The sequence below is a fragment of the Phragmites australis genome, chromosome 5, assembly GCF_958298935.1.
Source record: "Phragmites australis chromosome 5, lpPhrAust1.1, whole genome shotgun sequence".
In the NCBI taxonomy this organism is placed as follows: Eukaryota; Viridiplantae; Streptophyta; class Magnoliopsida; order Poales; family Poaceae; genus Phragmites; species Phragmites australis.
In genome coordinates, this window is record NC_084925.1 from 4,935,980 (window position 1) to 4,957,137 (window position 21,158).

The 21,158-nt window shown below is 42.0% G+C and overlaps 2 protein-coding genes across 2 annotated transcripts; one reads left to right on the forward strand and one right to left on the reverse strand.

Moving 5' to 3' along the window:
• Positions 1 to 9,570: 9,570 nt before the first annotated feature.
• Positions 9,571 to 15,748, forward strand: LOC133918537 (protein STRUBBELIG-RECEPTOR FAMILY 8-like). Its single transcript, XM_062362449.1, has 16 exons — positions 9,571 to 10,136; positions 10,206 to 10,335; positions 10,832 to 10,903; positions 10,976 to 11,041; positions 11,123 to 11,194; positions 11,296 to 11,367; positions 12,205 to 12,276; positions 12,366 to 12,431; positions 12,504 to 12,569; positions 12,655 to 12,977; positions 13,455 to 13,711; positions 14,045 to 14,316; positions 14,405 to 14,540; positions 14,696 to 14,835; positions 14,919 to 15,075; positions 15,361 to 15,748. Exons 1-16 carry the CDS (start codon positions 10,049 to 10,051, stop codon positions 15,517 to 15,519), a joined length of 2,148 nt encoding a protein of 715 aa, XP_062218433.1. The 5' UTR covers positions 9,571 to 10,048; the 3' UTR covers positions 15,520 to 15,748.
• Positions 15,749 to 15,996: 248 nt separating this feature from the next.
• LOC133918538 (lycopene beta cyclase, chloroplastic-like) lies at positions 15,997 to 17,868 on the reverse strand. The gene has a single exon (XM_062362450.1). The coding sequence runs from the start codon at positions 17,767 to 17,769 to the stop codon at positions 16,312 to 16,314; it is 1,458 nt and encodes a 485-aa protein (XP_062218434.1). The 5' UTR covers positions 17,770 to 17,868; the 3' UTR covers positions 15,997 to 16,311.
• Positions 17,869 to 21,158: the final 3,290 nt, after the last annotated feature.

The following is a 21,158-nucleotide window of genomic DNA, read 5'->3' on the forward strand; positions in this document are numbered from 1 at the left end:
TTGCCATGACCAATGATGATCCACCGCTTCCTCCACCACCTATATGTCTCATGGCAAAAGGTAACAACAAAATGAGTAGCGATGATGATGGTCTTTCCTCTAATGATCTATTTAAGCTCATGAATGATTATGCTACTATTATCAATAAGCAAAAAGTTGAGATCAAGTTTCTTGAAAATATTAATGCTAAGCTTAGTTCTAGTCATGATGAGTTACTTGCTAAATACAATGATATACTTAAGAAACATGATGAAATAGTTGCATCTAGTAAGTCACTTGAGGCTAGTAACAAGAAACTAAAACTTAAGCATGTAGACTTGAAATGCAAATATCAAGAACTTGAATTAGCTTATGATACCATTGATCTTAGCATAAATGAATTGCCTACTATCAATATCATTAAGGTCAATACATATACTTCTTGTGATGATCTTCTCGATATGCCATGCTCCTCTTTATATAATATTATATTTTCTTCTAAGACTAACCATGCAATGGAGCAAGAGCTCAAAGATGAGATTACAAATCTGAACTCATGTGTGGCCTGGTTGACTAAGGGGAGTACAAACACAAGAAAATCCTCATGAAGAATGTAATGTATTACAATAAGAGAGGCATTGGGTGATTTTCCAACTAGGTGGAAAAAATTATCAAGTCACCGAAGATCAAGAATTACTTTATCAAGGAAGTTGGTTCATATTACCAATATTGTGAAGTAACCGGTCATCGCACAAAGGAGTGTCCAATTCCTACCAAAACCCTCCCTAATCTACATTCTAAATATAAGTTCACTTTCAATGACCATCATTTTCTATTGCATAAGCTTAAAAGTGGAAAAGTTATGGCTAAATTCATTACAAATCAAGCTAAGGGCAACCTTCCTAGGCAACTTTAGGTGCCTAAAACTCTTGTGTCTCACGTTAAGAGTACCAAACTTATTTGGGTACCTAAACAACAAGCTTGATCTTTTATGTGTTGGTGAACTACAAAGCCGATGACAAGCAATGGGTGCTTGATAGTGAATGATATTGACCGACAATGTAAAGACGTTCACCTCACTAGAAGATGAAGTGGACGATCATGAAAAAGTCACTTTTGGTGATAATTCTAAGGCAAATGTGGTAGGTTTGGGTAAGGTAGAAACCTCAAATGATCTATCTATCTTTAATGTCCTTTTAGTAGAGTCTCTTAGCTTTAATTTGCTTTTCGTAGCTCAACTATGTGATCTAAACTTCACATGCTTATTTAATGGTGTTGATGTTGGCATAACTAGTAAGAAGCATAATGATGTAATCTTTAAAGGCTTTAGACATGAACATATATATCTTGTGAATTTTTCCTCTAATAAAACTAGCTTGACAACATGCCTCTTCACCAAGATATATATAGGTTGGCTTTGGCATCATCGACATGTACACATTAGAATGAGTCAACTCAAGAAGGTGTTCAAGAATGGAATGGTGGTTAGTTTGAAGGATGTGATATTCGAGAATGACAAGTTATGTAGTTCTTGCTAAGCGTGGAAGCAAGTTGTAAGCTCTCATCCATATAAATCAATGATGTCTACATGAAGACCATTGGAGCTTCCACATATGAACCTCTTTGGACCAACTACCTACAAAAGTCTTAGTAGTAATCTCTATTGTCTTATCATTGTTAATGATTATACAAGACACACTTGGACATTTTTTAGATGACAAGAGTAAGACCGTTGGGATCTTTAAGAAGTTCGCGAAGAGGGCTCAAAATGAATTTGAGGCCATACTTGTGAAGATCCAGAGTGTAAACGGGATAAAGTTCAAGAATACACAAATTGAAGAATTTTGTGATGATAGAGGCATTAAGCATGAGTTCTCATTAACCTATACCCGTCAACAAAATGGCATGATGGAGAGAAAGAACAAGACATTGATCACTCTTGTAAGAATAATGTTGGATGAGTATGGTACGGTGGAGAAGTTTTGGGCGAAAGAAATTAACACGGCATGTCATGCATCCAATTGAGTATATCTCCACCAACTATTGAAGAAGACGTCATATGAGCTTCTCATTGGGAGGAAACTCAATATCTCATACATCCAGGTGTTTGAGTGTAAATGCTTCATCTTCAAGAAAAGAGAGCGCATAGGGAAGTTTGAGCGTTATTATGATATTGGTTTTCTTGTTGGTTATGCATCTAACTTCAAAGCATGTCGAGTATTCAACAATGTCACTGATTTTGTTGAGGAAACATGTGATGTGGAGTTTGATAAATCTAATAGTTTCCAATGAGAAGGTGTTTCTTGTGATAATGTAGGTGATGAACCCTTGAGAGATGCGATGAAGAAGACGACAATTGAGGATATAAGCCGAAGGAGGAGGATGAAGATGTACCTTCTACTTCCACTTCACACACCTCCATGGCACTCCAAGTTGATCAAAATAATGAGAAAAATGATCAACCGGTTTCATCACATGATATACACATCTCTCAAGAGAAAGCTCAAGATGTTGGACGACCTAAAGATACACATCAAGAACCATAGGTAAAGAAAATACATATTTCTAAGGATCACCCCCATTGACTTGATCATTGGGAGTCCATCTAGGGGAGTAAGAACACACTCTTATCAATATGTTTCATTTTGTGAATATTACTAGTTTGTCTCTTATTTGGAACCCACACATGTAGATGTACTCATAAGAATCCAAATTAGGTGATTGCAATGCAAGAAGAACTCAACAACTTCACCTGTAATGAAGTATAGATTCTTGAAGAAAGACCTCAAGATAAAACGTGATTGGAACCAAGTGGGTCTTCTGTAACAAGCAAGATAAACATAGTGTGGTGGTATGCAACAAGACAAGACTCGTCGCGTAAGGATTTGCACAAGTTGAAGAGTTGGATTTTGGAAAAACATTTTCTCTCATGGAAAGGCTTGAAGACATTCGTATCCTTCTTGTATTTGCTTCACATCATAATATTAAGCTTTATCAAATGGATGTGAAGAGTGCATTCTTAAATGGCTTCATCAATGAACTCATTTATGTTGAACAACCCTTGGTTTTGAAGATCCTAGACATCCTAATCATATTTATAAATTGCACAAGGCGCTTTATGGACTCAAGAAAGTCCCAAGAGCTTGGTATAAACGTCTACGTGACTTCCTCATCAACCAAGGATTCAAGATCGGGAGGGTGGACACTACATTGTTCACAAAAATCATCGATAATGAGCTTTTCTTATATCAAATTTATATTGATGATATAATATTACAAAGAGTTTTTTAAGGAATTTGGTGACATAATATCTAGGGAGTTCAAGATATCGATGATTAGAGAACTCAACTACTCCCTTGGATTTCAAATCAAGCAATTGAAGGAATAGACGTTCATCCATCAAGAGAAGTACATGAAGGACATCCTCAAGAAGTTCAAGATGGATGATAGCAAGCAAATCAAGACTCCCATGCTTAATAATGGATATCTCGATATGGATGAAATAGATAAACCGGTTGACCAAAAACTTTATCGTTCTATAATTGGGTCGCTTCCTTACCTTACCGCATCTATGTCCGATATTATGTTTAGTGTATGCATGTGCGCTCGTTTTCAAGCTAATCCTAAGGAATCACATTTTAGCATGGTTAAGATGATCCTTAGATACTTAAAGTATACATCTAGTATATGCTTGTAGCACCCCAAAGGCGCTAGTTTCTTACTCTTGGGATACTCGGATTCAGACTTTGCCATGTGGATCGTAAGAGTACTTTAGGTGGGTGCCACTTGCTAGGGTGGTCCCTAGTTTCATGGTGTTCTAAAAAGCAAACTCTCATTGTCCATCGTAGAAGCTGAATATATAGCCGCCGGAGTATGTTGTGCTCAAATCCTTCATATAAAAGCAAACTTTGTTAGACTTTGGTGCTTGTCTAGAGAAGATTCCACTTCTTTGTGACAACAAGAGTGCCGTAAAACTTGCAAATAATCTCGTTCAACATTCTGGCACAAAACACATTGATATTCGCCATCACTTCCAAAGAGATCATGTGGCTAAAAATGATATCTCTGTTAGTAGTGTAAGGTCGGAAGATCAATTGTGGATATTTTCACAAAATCTCAAGATGAAGCCACATTTTATAGATTGCGAAGTGAGTTGAATGTGATATATGCTTCTAACATCATGCGATGCCTTGTCATATAGATGCATTCATAATAAGTGCTTCTAACCTTCTCAAGATAGTGGCGAACATGTGTTTTACTTGAGTTGATGGTCCCCTAGTTTCACTCAAGGTATGTTGTTGGGTTCACCATGAAGAAGCTTGAGAAGGGAAGATATATTTTATGATATGCATTTACATGTCATATAGCATGCACTCATGTTTACTTTCATGCACTTGTTTTGTATTGCATGTGCATTGGCGGTAAAGAGATCACAAAGGAGTTCACTCCCAATATGGACATACACCTCTATAAGTGTAATTAAAAAAAAATGTTTGTGCTTAATGCCTATTGAGACATGTCCTAGTGAATTTAAAGTCTTAATATTTGAATTTATAGGCAATATAGCTCATACATTTCCTTGGAGTTTTCTCCCTCTTTTCTTATTAGTTCTTATTGCTTATTTCAAAAATTATGTATGATATAGCTTTTTTGGGCAAATATTTGAAAATGAGTGTTTGAGAGGGTAAGATCTTCACTCGAGCTGATCCAAACATGTGTTTTTGTTGTGTGTTTATTTGAAGTTTGGACTCAATGAGAGATTTTAGTTCAACAAAATGTTTCTCTTCACACCGGATGGTCCGGTGTTTCCTGATTTATTCTTCTCAGTGGATCATCCAGTGCTCTGTGCTCTATCAGATCTGTAGTATCCCTAGAAAAAGGTCTGGCGTTTGCTTAGAGTTCTTCACCGTACCTTCCGGCACTCAAGTTAGTGACTGCCTCTGAGATGCTTTGGAAAACAATCCGGCGTGTGCAAAGTTTTCTTCACCAGACCTTCCGACGTTTGAAGAACGATTATGGCTCAGTATGGGAAGTGTTCTGGAAATATTGGAGTGGTGTATTCTCTCCTACACTCACATGTTCAGCAGCGGATCGTCCGATGTTCACGTTTTTTGCGGGTCTCACCTGTCGTATAAGGTTTTGGTCTCGAATGTCTATCTTGTTCTTGATCTATCGCGCTACCGCCCCAGCCATCGCCTCTGCGCTGCCGCTCATGCACCGTCATAGGTTCGCCGCTCCATCATCGCAGCTTGCCCTCCCCATTGCTCCACCACATCACCTCATCATCGTCTGTAGTCGCCGCTTCGCCCTAGTGTCGCCCTGTTCCCAACGTCACCACCGTCGCGTCCAGTGTTGCCGTCCACCATCGCCGAGTCTTCCGAGTGTCGTGCTCCCCTCTCACCGCCAGTTCCCTTATCGGTTTTCTTTGTGGTGAGCAATTTTTGGCTAGATTATATGTTGTCTTGCCCTATATTTGATGAAATAAAGAAATCCATGTAAATTTGTGCCAAATTGGTTCAATTCAAGTCAAATACCCTAAAAATTGATCATCTCTAGTGTCTTGTTCCTAAATCCGAAGCATGTTCGCATCAATTCACATCAAAACCTTTCTTAGGGTTCAAATTTAGGTCAAAAGTTCATGCAAATTTCTTAAACCTGAAGCGCTCACTCATCTTGTTATCATTATTCAATCTATCAAATGTGTCGTGAGCACCACAACAAGGGCAAGACAGTTGAGCAACCTAAGAAAAAGAAGACAAAGGCACAGAAGGAATGGGATAGAACGATAGCTGCTGCAGATGTCGGTTAGTGACATTTCACAGCCATGTTGGTCCACCCGCACTTGGTCTGCCCGGGTTTGGGCTCGACACCTTTCGGCCAGCTAGGTAGCTGGAAGCGGGCTTGTCAAGAGCCAGCAACACAGGAGGAAGAGCAAACTCAGGGGGAGCAGACAGAGCAGCCTTAGGCACAGGCAGAGGTTCGTATGCGTGACTTGACATCTTTCAAGTCACCAAATATCAAGAAGTTGATGTTTGTGCCAATTGGAGAGTGGTTTACCCCCACAGAGTGATGAGGGGGTAAATCTCAGGTTCTTGACTTTTCTACAAGAGAGCTTTCACATGTATTACTTGAGGAGAAGGATTAGTCTGAGCAAGCACAAGACGCTCAACTGGCATTAGATGCAATTGGATACAGGAGGAGTGGACATGAGACACCACTTAATTCCTTCCTTGGTTTATCAGCTCTGCTCACGGATGTGGACATATATGTTGAAGAGTGGGTCAGAGTTTTTTATGCCACAGTTTGGATCTCACAGGAGAGGGATTTCATTCAGATCATGTTTCAAGGAGAGTAGTTCAGACTCTACAGGACCAACATCTTGGCAGCGTTAGGGGTTCAGGTGAGTTCCATGTACCTTTATGAGGTTCTTAACCTAGACACCGCACCCCCATGACGTGCTCTTCTTGGAGGCATCTTTTTGACAGATGATGAGATCGGGCCTTTGTTCCACAGCCCTTCGTCCCAAGTTCACCTCGTTTACCAAACATGCTTACACCTGAGGTGAAGACTATTCATATGGCCATGAGACAGAGTTTGCTGCCTAGGATTGGCTATGTAAAGTTTATCACATGCCTTCATTGATGTGGAAAACAACTCGAATACTGATGATGTTGAGTTCTTCCTGCCAGTCACTAGGTCACACAACGCCAAGGCAGGAGGATCTTCTTAGGTAGTACCACAGCCTTCAGTGCCACAGCCTTCAATACATGAGACGACACCTCCAGTAGCTCATGCTGCATCACCTTCAGAGTTGGGAGCTATACTTCAACAGTTGCAGCAGCAACATGCCATTTAGGCACAGACACTGGCCATTCAGGCCGAGACACAGAGACGTCATAAGTAGGCTCAGGCAAAATTTTAGGTAGATCTTCTGCGCTGGCAGGAGCAGTACATGGTGCTCATGCAGTCTCTTCAGTAGCAATAGAATGCTATGTTTGCAGCACTTTAGTCCAACAAAGAGAACAACGACATGATGTTCAGTCTCATCTCAGGTTGTTTGGGATCTGTGTTTCAGGCTTCAGGCCTTCAGCTGCCAACTGCACCTCGAGCACCTGCTACAACTTCGAGTACTCTCACAAGCAGTGTTAGTGGTTTTTTGGGTACTCTGGTGTCAGGCTTTCCACTCTTAGCACTCTTCACCACCGGATGTAGGATCTAGGATACCGATTAGAGGGGGGTGAATAGGTGGTTTTAAAACTAATTGCTAAGCGATTAAGAAAACTTGCGAAAACAAACTAAAGATCAGTAGAACAATAAGAAACAACTAAGAGCTATGTCAAGGTTTGCAATCCTAGGGTGACATACAATAATTTATATTGTAGGAAGATAAATTACATAAGGTGAATTGCATGAAAGTAAATAGCTCAAGAGATGACACTCAAAGTTTATCCCGTAGTATCGGTGATTTGCCGATCACCCCTAATCCACATTGAGTTGAGTTCAAGCTTCTAACCGCTTCTCTACCAAGTATCCAATTCTTACACGGAGAAAGGGATCACATCGAACAACTTGATCTTAAGTCGGAATAGAGCAATGAACAACTCACTACCTCTATTCCACTAGTGTTGCACTTTTCCACTTCGGCAAGGCCTCTCATAATCATCGATGTGGCTCCTTCACAATCTTCTCTGAAGGGCTCAATACTGCAATAACCTTCAAGCCATCTAGGAGGTGACAACCTCCAAGAGTAACAAGTCGATGACGCTTGCTTGAAGGATCACTAGTGCCTTAATTCTCAAACTTTTCAAAGTTATGCACTAGATACTCTCACACTCTTAAGTATACATCCACTAAGCCAAGAGAGGGAGATAAGGAGGGCAAGAGCTCAAATGTATTGTGTTGAAGTGCTAGATACCTCCCTTGAACCAACCAAGCGACTATATATAGGCCACACTCCAAAATATGACCGTTTCTGTTGATTTGACTGGCGGTCAGACTGTCGACCGTTCAACGGCTATAAAGTCATGATGATGACTTCTGACACAGGCTAGCAGTCAGACCGCCAACACTCTCGGTCAGACCGTGAGCGGGGAACAGAATGCCAAAACTCTCTGTTCCTTGGCAGTCAGACCGGTCATGCCCGGCGGTCAGACCGCCAACCAGATCATAGGGTCTGAACCCCTCTTTCCTTGGCTGTCAGACCGGGCCACACCATGGTTAGATCGGGACTAAGGTCCGAACACATCTCAAACATGGTTATACAGTGGTTAGACCGGAAAAGCACTTCGATCAGATCGTGACACTTGAAACTTGAATAGAACAACCTTTACTATAGAGCGGTCATACCGGCCGTTCTGGTGGTCAGACCGCCACAATTCAGAAACACCCCAAAGGTCGTCTTTCTTTAGTTTCTCTCAAACAAAATTTTCCACTCTATATAAAATGCAAATTTGAGCAATTATGGCATTATAGATGTCTCGAGTAAATGCACATCAACCTCTCTTAATAGTACGGCACTTATCCTATCAATCCGGTCAATTTTTTTTCTAATGTCCTTTGACTGGCAAAAGAAAATGCACTACAATTATACCTTTGCCTTGAGCTAGCTATTTTCATGTTTTCCACACATACTTCTTCTAGCTTCGCAACATCTTTGTAACTAACCTTTTTATAACTCAAATAAACATGTTAGTCCACAAATTTTTTATTGTCATTAATTACCAAAACACGAATTAGGGGCCTAGATGCTTCAATCTTCCCCTTTTTGGTAATTGATGATAATAACACTAAGAAATTATGTGAATTAAGTTTTGAGCCCACTTTTAGCATATGGCATAAAGAAGACTCGATGGTGAGTTTCCATAGCAAGAATTTTAAGAATATGAAATTAAAGGTTATAAATGTTATAAAAACTCATGTTAAGCTAAGCTCCCCTACATATGCGCCTATAAGATTGAAGAGAATATAAATGGCACATGTTATAGATTTTCAATAAAAAATTCCATGGAATTTACCTTGATTTCTTGGATCCGAGGAAAAGGATATAATCAATGAGATTTCTAATACAAATATATCATTCAAAATATTTTCCTCACTACATCCAACAAAATTAGAACATATAGATAGAGAAGAATATAGAGATAAGCAAATAAACATAATTCATTATTTACAATACTTAAACATAGTCTATCACATAGTTCTCATGTAACCAAAATAAATAAAGATGCAACATATTTGATCACATTACATACATGATAGAGTCTTATGCATAGAAAAGATAGATTACCTCTCTCACAAGACGAAAAGAAAGATTATCTCTCACTCTCTCTTTTTCTCACTTCTTTCAACTTCTTTCCTTTTGACATCAAGTACCAAAAAGATCTAGTCATCCTGAGAAGAAGGTGGAGGATGTTCCGGATAGATACTGTAGAAATGATTAGAGAAGGTGTTAAAGAGTCCTTTGAAGAGACAATAAGGGCGAAAAATTTATCCACTCAATCGAACAAAATCACAAAGTTGACTCTTACTAGTATAAACCTTTGTCCATAACATTTACCAATGCATCAGCCTTGCTTCCTTCTCCGTTTTATATCTGCAGCCTCACTTCAACACCTTTCACCTACTCCCGTTGCTCCCCATTAATGTATCGAATCAAAAGCACTTCCTTCTCATCGAGGGGGAGAGAGAGCCAAGAACAGCAGCCCGGAACCCAACAAAAATTTAAGAGGGAGGAGCTAAAAAAAACAATCTTTACCGATACCACCACTACCACTCCGCATCCAAATCTTCCTGCCGGAAGCAACCATGGCATACAGCGTTTCTTCTTCTCTTCCTTTCTTTCCCTTTTAGCCGTTTGTGCCCCCGCGTATTAGGTGTCATCCTTGGTAGAGTGAGAGAGGAGGAGGAGAGAGAAGAGAGGCATAGCCCGTTGGCCGTACCCATGGTGATCCCCGTGCTGACCATCGTGGCCATGGCCTAGGGGAGGAAGCGGCCAAGAAACCTAGCAGGCTTTGTCACCGAGGAGGATCAGGAACGAAAGTGGGGAGGGGGAACCAGTGTGGGGCCAAGAATGGCGGCGCTGGCCGCCGCATTGGCAGCCGGCTTTCTTCTTGCCTTCGCAGCGGCGCCGGCGGGAGCCAACACCGACTCCGCCGACGGTACTAACCTTGGCCCGCGCCACCGATTTCCGGGTTCTTGTGTGTGATTAATGGTTCGGTTTCTTGCAGCTGCAGCGCTGGGGAATCTCTACACCTCGTGGAACAGCCCTTCGCAGCTGGCCGGCTGGTCAGCCGGCGGCGACCCCTGCGGCGCGGCGTGGCAGGGCGTCACCTGCTCCGGCGCCGGCGTCACCGAAATGTAAGATACCGTGACGCCCGCTTCTAAGTAACCATCTTGATATCTTGCACAGCCGTGCAGATTGATTGCCTTTTGAGTTCCATGATTCATTTCACAGTTTGGTAGGTCTAGTGATGTAGATGACCCGTGCTTTTTTGACTGGTTTACGGTATTTGATTCTTGTTGTACCTAAATTTGTGGCCCTTGGGAGTTGGTAGGAATGTGCATTTTGGAAGCACCTGCTGTAAAAATGTGGTCTGTGTTAGTATCTGCATTTTGTAGAAGTTTATTTACTGATCGTTGCAGTCATGCTTTGTGATAAGTAATGACAATTTGGGGTTAGTATACTGTGATGTAATCTTAATTGATGTTTTCCTGCACACTTCTTATTTCACTTGCTTCTTTCTTGGCAATTTTACTCATTGGCGTCTCAGCTCCTTGATTTAATTGTGTGGCTATGGAAATTCCTGAAATGAAACGACCCAACGCTCATCTATTCTTGTCTCATACCATACAGCAAGCTTCCTGGGACTGGGCTGGGTGGTTCTCTGGGATACGAACTCTCCAACCTATTTTCATTGAAGACATTGTGAGAGCTAACAACTTGTCTGTATTCTTCTGTTTTATACATTGTTTTGATCCACAATTTCATAACATGCAGGGATTTGAGCGATAACAACTTGCATGGTTCAATCCCTTACCAGTTGCCACCGAATGTCACATATCTGTATGTGTCCCTCCTTGTATAATTTGTTCTGAAGTAACTGGTGTTTGGAGTTTCACTGTGAGTCTGTGAATGGTGATGCAGGAATCTGGCAAACAACAATTTCTCTGGCAACCTTCCATACTCTATATCAAACATGGCTTCAATTGAGTACCTGTAAGCTGCTACCCGGTGCAACTCTACTTCGTTTTGTTTGCACAAGTATTATTGTTATATTGTGCTGGAAAAGTATAGTTACACTTACACTTTCTGTGCAGTAATCTCAGCCACAACTCACTGTCTCAACAAATGGGTGATCTATTTGGAAGTCTCAATTCACTTTCAGAGTTGTAAGACCTTTTGAAACTCTGTTCTTCATTGCAAGATTTAAACTTGGATTTTACCTCATTAATTTATTTTGTTTCGTAAACCATCCATCTTTAATCCCAATGACCAATGAACAAATGGATTGCGTTTGTAAATGTAGCATACACTAAATGATGTAGGTGAACATTAGAAAGATGTAGCCAGCTTTTCTCGCAATCCTATAATATCAAACAAGAAAGAGCTCATTCCCTCCTAAAACATCAAATAGAAAAGAACCAAGGAATGTGTGATTAGTCAAATCTTTCCATTATCACACTTCCGGGATACTTTTTCCGCAACACCACCTTTGAATTACTTTCTTGTAAGCTATGTACTTCAAAATTTTCATCTTGAAAAACTTTATGTAAAACTCTAGAGAATGCCAGCTTTCTTCACAGTTCATACGGGGAACTAAGGTCTAGAAGTTGACCAGTATATGAAAAGATATAATCAATGGACATGATGGTTGGAATTGGAATTTTGGTAGTTTCATGCTTTTTGTACTGTACAAAATTGACGCCCATATATTGGATGGATCATGTATTTTTTCATAATCAAAATTTTTGGAGGAGGATCTGAGTATTATACTCCCTAAAGTATAATACTTCCAGTACAAGACAAGAATCCCTTCCCTTCCCAATAAAGCCTTAAACTAGTGAGCCATGGTGGCAGGTGGACTTGATGTATGCCTTTCATGCAATTGTCCCTCGAAAATTTTAACCTTTATAATGGTCATAAGAAGTAACCTTTTACATGACACACATAAATACTCTTTCCTTGGTTTCTTGAATCCATCTTATGCTATTTATACTCCTTGACAGAGATGTGTCTTTCAACAAATTGACAGGGGATCTTCCCAATTCTCTTGGTTCTTTATCAAATCTTTCGAGTCTGTAAGTATTAAATAATCTCTTCAAAGAAAAGTTCTACTTTCTGATTTATCTTTTCGGCTATGATAGATCCATGCTTACCCATGTTGCAGTTATATGCAAAACAATCAGTTAACAGGTTCTGTCAATGTTCTCAGTGGCCTAAGCCTTACTACATTGTAAGTGAATTTTCAGACAATAGTTTGACTTCTACTGTTACTTGCTTGATAACTAATAACTTTTTTAAACAGAAACATTGCAAACAACAATTTCATTGGTTGGATACCAAAAGAATTCAGCTCCATTCCAGATCTAATGTATGTTCCAAATATGTTTTACTGCACTTTTCTGTGGAAATTGCCATTGACACATTCTAATGACTTGCTATAACTGCAATCATAGACTTGGAGGAAACTCATTTGCCAATGGACCTGCTCCCCCGCCACCACCTTTTATGCCACCACCCCCTCAAAGGCCACGTAATCGTAAGCATCCTCAGGTACAAGGAGATGCTCCAAAAGGCTCTGAGAGTACCACCGGTCAAAGTGATAAGAAAGGTCTTGGGACAGGTCCGCTTGTGGGGATAATTGTTGGCTCAATTGTTGCTGTCTTATGTGTGCTTTTGCTTTTGGTATGCTGCATGCGTAATGTTCGGAAAAGAAAGGATGATGCCAGCAGAGACTCAAAAGATTTTGTAGGTCCTCTAACAGTAAACATTGAGAGAGGTATGACACTTCTTATGCTGGCATGTTTTTGTGTTGCAGTACTCTTCTTGGTTGATGCTAGATAAATGAAACTTGTTCAGTTAGCTAAGATGCTATTTGTAGTTAAAGAGGTAACATTTAACTGGAACACTGCTTGATTGGTCTGGAAACCACATAGTGAAGGCATTGGTGATGATAAAGCAATGTAGTTGAATTATGGCCAGAGCTTGAACAATTGGTATTTGCTCCCTTTGCATTCATGTGCTCGATCTTGGGATCAGTATAATTGTGCAGTATAGTTTTCTAGTTAGGACAGACATAATACAGTAGTGGAAAACTGGAAAACTTAGAATTTTATGAATAGATCTAATGGTCTGATTGAGCTATATGAAACAGTGATATCACGTTTCTTGTTCTGAAGATATAACCAAAAGGGATAGCACAATTGCAGAACTCTGATATAATTTATATTTTCACTCTTATGTTTTGGCTTTGTAGCTTCTAGCAGGGAAATCCCAGAGCAAAGTCTTGAAAATACCTCTATAGCAACTGTGAAATTGCCACCTGCTGAGAAAATGACTCCTGAGAGGGTTTACGGTAAAAATGGTTCGATAAAAAGGACAAAGGTCCCCATAACTGCAACACCTTATACTGTTGCTTCTCTCCAAGTCGCTACTAATAGCTTCTGTCAAGATTCCCTTCTAGGCGAGGGTTCACTTGGTCGTGTTTACAAGACTGATTTCCCAAATGGAAAGGTACAGTGTGCTGCTTGTAATTTTTTCTTATACAAAACTAAAATCTATACACTGGGTGTGTTGTATCAATACCCTTCTTGCTAATCTCATCTGCAGACTATTCTGTGCATTATGAATCTGTACATTGTCATTTATCAATATATCAGACTGGTTGCTTTACCATTGTTCACAGAATAATATTAGCTATGAAGCCAAGCCAAGCCAAGTCTTTGTTGTTTTGTTGTTTATTTAGGTAGTGGTTTGCGAATATAAATGGTTTTTTAGACCTTGCACACCACTATTTTTTCTTACTCATGCTGTGCACTGCGTCTGAGTTGTGTGTTGTGATTACAGGTTCTTGCAGTTAAGAAGATAGACAGTGCTGCACTTTCGTTACAGGAAGAAGACAACTTTCTTGAGGCTGTATCAAGCATGTCGCGACTAAGGCATCCAAACATTGTGCCACTAACAGGATATTGTGTTGAACATGGGCAAAGGCTTCTTGTTTATGAGTACATTGGAAATGGAACGCTGCATGATATGTTGCACTTCTCTGATGAGATGAGCAGGAAGCTTACATGGAACATCCGCGTAAGGATAGCACTAGGCACTGCTCGGGCATTGGAGTAAGTTTTTTGAATCAGACAGCACTTTTTACCCTTTTTCAAGGTTATGGCAGAGGATGCATATAATGTCTTCCAAATCTTCTTGTAGATACCTGCATGAGGTGTGCTTGCCATCTGTTGTTCATAGAAACTTTAAGTCTTCGAACATCCTACTAGACGAGGAGCATAACCCACACCTATCTGACTGTGGACTTGCTGCCTTGACACCCAATACTGAAAGACAGGCAAGTGGTACACCTCATCACTTGTACTGAAGTTGTTTTTCGAATAGCCATGTTCAGATTCTGTAGTTTTTACCCTTCAATTATGTAACTGGAGGGTTTCCCCTACAGAATATATATTAAATTTAAAACGGAAAGTACTTGGCTTGTTATTACAGGTTTCGACTGAAGTAGTTGGTTCATTTGGATACAGTGCCCCAGAGTTTGCCATGTCTGGAATTTATACTGTAAAGAGTGATGTGTACAGTTTTGGAGTAGTGATGTTAGAGCTATTGACAGGGCGGAAGCCGCTAGACAGGTACGTTGTCTAGCTTAAATCCGATCCTGGTGCATGCAATCTTATAGTAAGTTCAAATGACCCTTGTTGGATGGTTATTGCAGTTCTAGAGAGTGGTCAGAACAGTCTCTTGTTAGATGGGCTACTCCTCAGCTTCATGATATTGATGCACTTGCTAAGATGGTTGATCCAGCATTAAATGGAATGTACCCAGCTAAATCTCTCTCCCGTTTTGCAGACATAATTGCACTATGCGTTCAGGTATACTCTTGCTTTGTGACACGTTCAGTTATTGATCTGTAGTGACCATTAAGCACTCGTGGCGACCTTAAAACAATCTGAAAAATCATGTGTGGAATAAACTGTCTTGCGGAGTAGTGCCTAATTTGTCAATATTTCGAGTGCTCACTTTACTGCTTCTGTGTTTGGTTTCCTTTGCTTAACCACACAAAATCATTTGCTGTAAAGTTTATTTTATCATTTTGGCTCCTGCGTTTCCTGGCAGTAGCATGTCCTAAGAATGTTTTATATCTTCTGTTTCTCCAGCCCGAGTCAGAGTTTCGTCCACCTATGTCAGAGGTTGTCCAGCAACTTGTGCGCCTGATGCAGAGAGCTAGCATAGTAAAGCGGCAATCAGGAGAAGAACTAGGGTTTTCATACAGAGCCCCAGAACGCGAAGGAGACCTGAGAGACATTCCCTTCTAAGCAAATCCTTCCATGATACAAGCACAAAGCAGCTTGGAGGCTCGATGTGCAAGGGCAAGATCTGGAATACACATGAATTGGAGAACTTGAGATGATCACGACAACTCAGGATCGAATGAATTTGAGAAGATAATTTTGGTACTTATTGTTCAACTTTATTCATTCGTCTACATTCCTTGTCTTCCAGTCGGTATCCATACTGCTGGATCTAAACTGAGGCTCAAATCAATGGTGGTGTATAGCTGGTTATTGGTAGAGAAGAAGGAAAAGAAATCTAACATGATTCATGCTCGGCTCTGTTGAGTTTTATTGTTTGAATGACACAAATCTCTTAGACCTCACTACAGCTATTTACATATACAGGATAAATTTCTTTGATTTCGATCCATAAAGTATGAATCTTTACCCTCGCAGTTCACTTCAATTCCTACCTCCTGTTTTTCGCTATGTTCCCGAAACATGAATCACAGGGTATCATAATACACAACATTCAGTTTCATGTTTTGTGGAAAATTTGGTCGGTGTTTAGAGACCATGACATCTGATACATAGAGCGTAATAACATCCCTGAATATGCAACTATACAGCTCTCAGTGAGACTAATCACCAAGCTAAAATAGTGTTGCAGAAGCAATTGTTATACTGCCAGATGGTTCTAAATTGCTGTTGCTAATGGCGTTCTGTAAATCCTTTGCAAATCATAAATACACTGAGCAGCAGCAATGCGAAAATCAGAGATCCAATGGAGATCTTGAGGTGAGAAATGCAGGTACATACCACCCTCCTAGGCCCTCACCTATCTGTGTCCTGTATCAAGTTGCCAATCATCTTGGCAAGAGGCACGGTGCCCTTGGCCATGATCTCCAGCCTCGACGTGTTCGAGGCATTGCCGAACAGCGAGAGCCCGAACATCAAGAGCTCCGGTAGGAACAACCTGGACGACAGAAAGCCGTGCCAATAGTGCGGCTCGAGGTCGAAGAAGGCGTCGAAGAACCGCCGTGTTCCTTCGAGGTCCAGCTTGAGCAGGATGTCCATGCCGAAGCAGAAGAATTCCCTCTGCCGCCGCCTGTTGGCCGGCCACAGCTCCTTCCACACCTCGGCGGCAAGCGCGTCCCCAGCCATGTCATTGCCGGAGTCAAGAAACCGCACGATGGACTCTGCCACGATAGGTGCGGTGGCCAGCGTGCGCGCCACCATGTACCCCGTGGATGGGTGCACCATCCCGGCCGTGCCACCGATGCCGACCACCCTCTGCGGCAGCACGGGCAGCGGCCCGCCCATGGGTATCACGCATCGCTCGTCCTCCTCGACGCTCCGGACGCGTATACCCAGGTGCCTGAGCCGCGCGGCCATGCGCTCCTGGATGTCGTCCATGGCGAGCCCCGGGCGCGCGACCAGCGACGTCTCCTCGAGGAAGATCCTGGTGGGCGAGAAGGGCATGGCGTAGAGGAACGTGGGAATGCGGCGGTTGCGCTCCTTGATCTCCGATCCCTCCGGCAGGTGCGAGTCGCGCCAGTCCATGAAGAGCATCTTGTCGATGTCGAACGGGTGCCCGTCGACCTCGGCGAGGATGCCGTATGCGACCTGGTACCCCGGGTTGTATGGCTTGTCGTACTGCACGAGGCAGCGGGAGAAGCCCGTGGCGTCGAGGACGACGGTGGCCGGGACGGCGACGCCGTCGTCGCAGATGAGGAGGGAGGAGGCCTCGTAGTGGACGGCCTTGGCGACCTTGGCCTGGTGGAAGACGACGCCGTTGGCGACGCAGCGCTCCATCATGGCGGACTTGAGCTTGCGGCGCGCGACGCGGGCGTAGGGGCGGTCGAGCGACTTGGCGCGGCGGTCGTCGATGAAGACGGAGGCTGACGGCCAGACGGCGTCGAGGCAGTGGGAGAGGCCCATGGCCTCGAACTCGTCCACCCACACGCCGTAGTTGTTGGGCCACACGAGCGCGGGGGACGGGTCGATGGCGCAGACAGACAGCCCCGCCTCCGCCACGCGCTGCGCCACGGCGAGACCCGCGGGGCCGCCGCCAACCACGGCGAGGTCCACGGGGCGGGACCGCGCCGGGTCGTAGCGCGGCAGGTCCAGGGACAACAGCTCCGGCCGCGTCGGCGGGGCCAGCGAGCGCAGCGCCGCGGCCGCCCCCGCCGCCGTCGTGGCGCGGCAGAGGACGGGCGCTCGTGGCGGCGGCGGCAGAGGCGGCTTGCAGGGGTGGTGGTGGGTGCGGAGGAGGAGCGTGGTGGCGGCCATGGTGGTGGGGAATTGTCACGCGGTGGTGCCGGCCAATCCTGAGCCTGAGGTGGTGTGGTGATAAGCTGCTGCTTATTGAGTGGGGGCACCACTGACGAGTGTGGCATTCTTCAGCCAAACACCTGACTTTTTGCCATTTTTCTAACAAGGGCTACGTTGTTGCTGATTCCACATTTCCACTGGACCAAGTGGCCTACAACACAATATAAGGAAAGAGCAAGGGGAAGTTTGCGAAAACGTTAGTTGTTGCCGATTCCACCGGTAGATGCTGCGCCGGCCTTTCAAGGTAAGAGACAACAGGTGGAGGAAAAACATAGGTTCCACAGCCACGAGCACAGCATCGAAGGATACCCCTACTACTTGTCACTTTTCAAACCGTCCAAATTCGTAGCAATACCACATGTTCATTTTTTGATCGACAAGGATAGGATTTGAGCGTTACCAGCTGTGGATAATGGATAAAATCGATTATGTAAATACGGATTTAAAGTAGATATATCTGATCATTAACTGTATGTATCGAAGTGAATATGAGATTTTATATAGGTTTAAGTATCTCTTAAAACACGTATCGGATTAAGGACACGCGTACAATTGATATATGTCTTGAGGATGTATTGTATTTGTAGGAAACCATTAATTGTTAATTATCAAATTCTCGTTAGTTGGCCCTTAACTCTGCTCATAAGAGAGCAATTGAATTAGTCATAGTCGATTATGCAAATACATATTTAAAATATGGATATCTGATTATCAACCGTGCATATTAAAAAGAAGGACACAAGATTTTATATAGGTTCAGAACTCGTTTAAGATAATAGTCATTTGTATGTTTTGCCTTGATCAATCTCAAAAAAAAAAAAGATAATTATAATAGGGTGTGTCCAGATCTAATTCTAAGAATCTCGGTGAGTTCTCTTATATTCTAAATCCTAAAGCTATTGTTGGATTTATTTAATCGTGGCTCGAATTTGTTGTGGATCTCAATAAATTATTTTTGTTTCTATCCAACTAGGCTTACTTCTTCTTGTTTGTCAGACTTCTCCTTTTTTACCCCCTCCCTCTCCTTATATAATCTTGTCGGAGGACGTACCGTACTAGAGTTTTTAAGTGTAACCTTCTCAAATTGTATTATTTCCGAATATCTAGAAAATTCCTTCTTAACATGGGGATGGTTCCGTATAGAACACGATAAACTATCTGGAATATTAGCACACGTCTTATTTACCTTATCTTGTCTATGAAAGCTACTGTATTATATTAAGGACACGTGTACGGTGAATATTCGTCTTAAGGATATACCATATTTATAGCAAATCATTAATTATTAATTACTAAATCCTCATCAGTTAACCCCCCAACTCTACTCAGAAGAGGGCAACTAGATTACTCATAGTCAAAAATCCGACTGCACTAGAACTCATCAAATTGGGAATAGTCATTGACCAAACAATATTCATCATAGTTGGGAATCAACTCCAACTGAATGAAACGTTTTATGGTCGAAAAACCTGCTCCAACCAAATATAGTTCTACTCGTAGAGGTCTACATAGTCAGGAATGACTTCCAACCATAGAAGCCCAAGGGTCACTTTTTCTTTTTCTGCATCCACAGGGAATAATGTGTTAAATGCGCATAACTTTTGAGAGAGTTGAAACAATCATGATGTTTGGAAAAAAGTGCTTTGAAATTTGAAACGTCGAGGACACCATTAGTTGAAGCGGTAATACTTGCATCCATTACAGAACAATTGTCAAACCTCTCTCTGTGAGGAACGGTGACGTCCTAAGAGGGGAGTGAATTAGGACACTCAGAAACTAATGGCTCCAAAAACTTCACAAAATAAATCTATCTAAATATGCTCTAGGTTTATTTAGTGTGTCTACTATATCGCTCAAGAGGATTATAACCTATTCTAGCAAGATAAATTACAAGTATATAAATACGAAAATGTAAATAAGGTAGAGAGACAAACTCAGCACAAGGAATTTTTTATCTTATGGTATTGGTGGCACACAAGCCACCTCTAGTCTACGTTGGAGCTCCATAAAAAATATGCATCCAGTCGCCATGACTCTTCCGGTCACGACTCTTGAGATACCAAGTCACTAAGACAAGGATTCAAGCATGATGAGCCACCAATATACCAAGGCGAGGGATCACCACTAACCCCTCTTCTGATCACTTGTACGTCATTTTTACTTCGGAGCTTTATTCACAAAGACAAGAGCCTCCGCATCCCCACACAATCGTCTTGATGCCGCTTTACACTAAGTCGGAGGGTCAACAAGTTACCGGCGAGTCACAAAGACTTCAAGGCATCGGTGTACTTTGAGGTACACGGTTGGATAACTCCTTGATCCACTCTCTTGGTTGCAGCACCTAGCAACACTTTTCTTTAAGCCTATAAGCACTAATCACTCTCTAATGATGTGCTTAATTGACTTGGATGAACATTTTAAGCACTTTGGTGAATTTGATGTCTTCTCAAGTGTATATGAGATTCTCTAGACTCCAGCACCTTCAAATGGCCGAGTGGGTGAGTGTTTATAGCCTCAAACTCACTAATTAGCCATTGCTTCAATGGCTCAATTTTACTGTGAACACTGGATCATCCGGTGTAGACAGTGGTACAAGCATCGGACCATCCGACGTGTACAACCTCATAAAATAGCCGTTAGAACCCACTCAGAACCACTTCTGAACACTGGATTATCTGGTATATACTTTATCTCCATCACCGGACTATCCGATGTGTTTATTTGAGACTGATCGAGCTAACTCTTTCACTGTTCAACTGTCGGGTGTATTGATCTTTTGATCACTGGATCTTTCGATGTGTATAGCTTCATCTTCTTTGAGTTCTGGAAAACACTCCGGTGTGCATTATCTTTTCATCATCGGACCTTCCGGTGTATTGATCTTCAGTCTTCGATAGTTGCAGAGCTTCTATTAAATGCTCTGTTGTACACTGATTTTGATCATCGAACCTTCCGGTGAGTACAATTTCATTTCAGCTCAGTTTTTCATCCTTCTAAAAAATGCTCTAGTGTGTTCACTTGTGGCATCACCGGACTATATGGTGTAGTTACTTTTCATGGGACTTCTCCAATTCAAATAAATTTTGTAATGGCTTCAGTGACTTCTTCATGTATTGTATACATGAGACTTACTAACATATATTCTTGATAAACATATTAGTCCTATTGACTAGATTGTCATTAATCACCAAAATTATAGTCATGGCCTAATATGGCCATTTTTGCTACACTCTCCCTTATAAATAGGAAATGATCTCGGTGCTATCTTCATCACTGCTCTCGTATTGTCAAATCATCCACTTTTGGATGAAAACTTTTCCCCTTCCTTCAACCTCTACCCCCAAGTT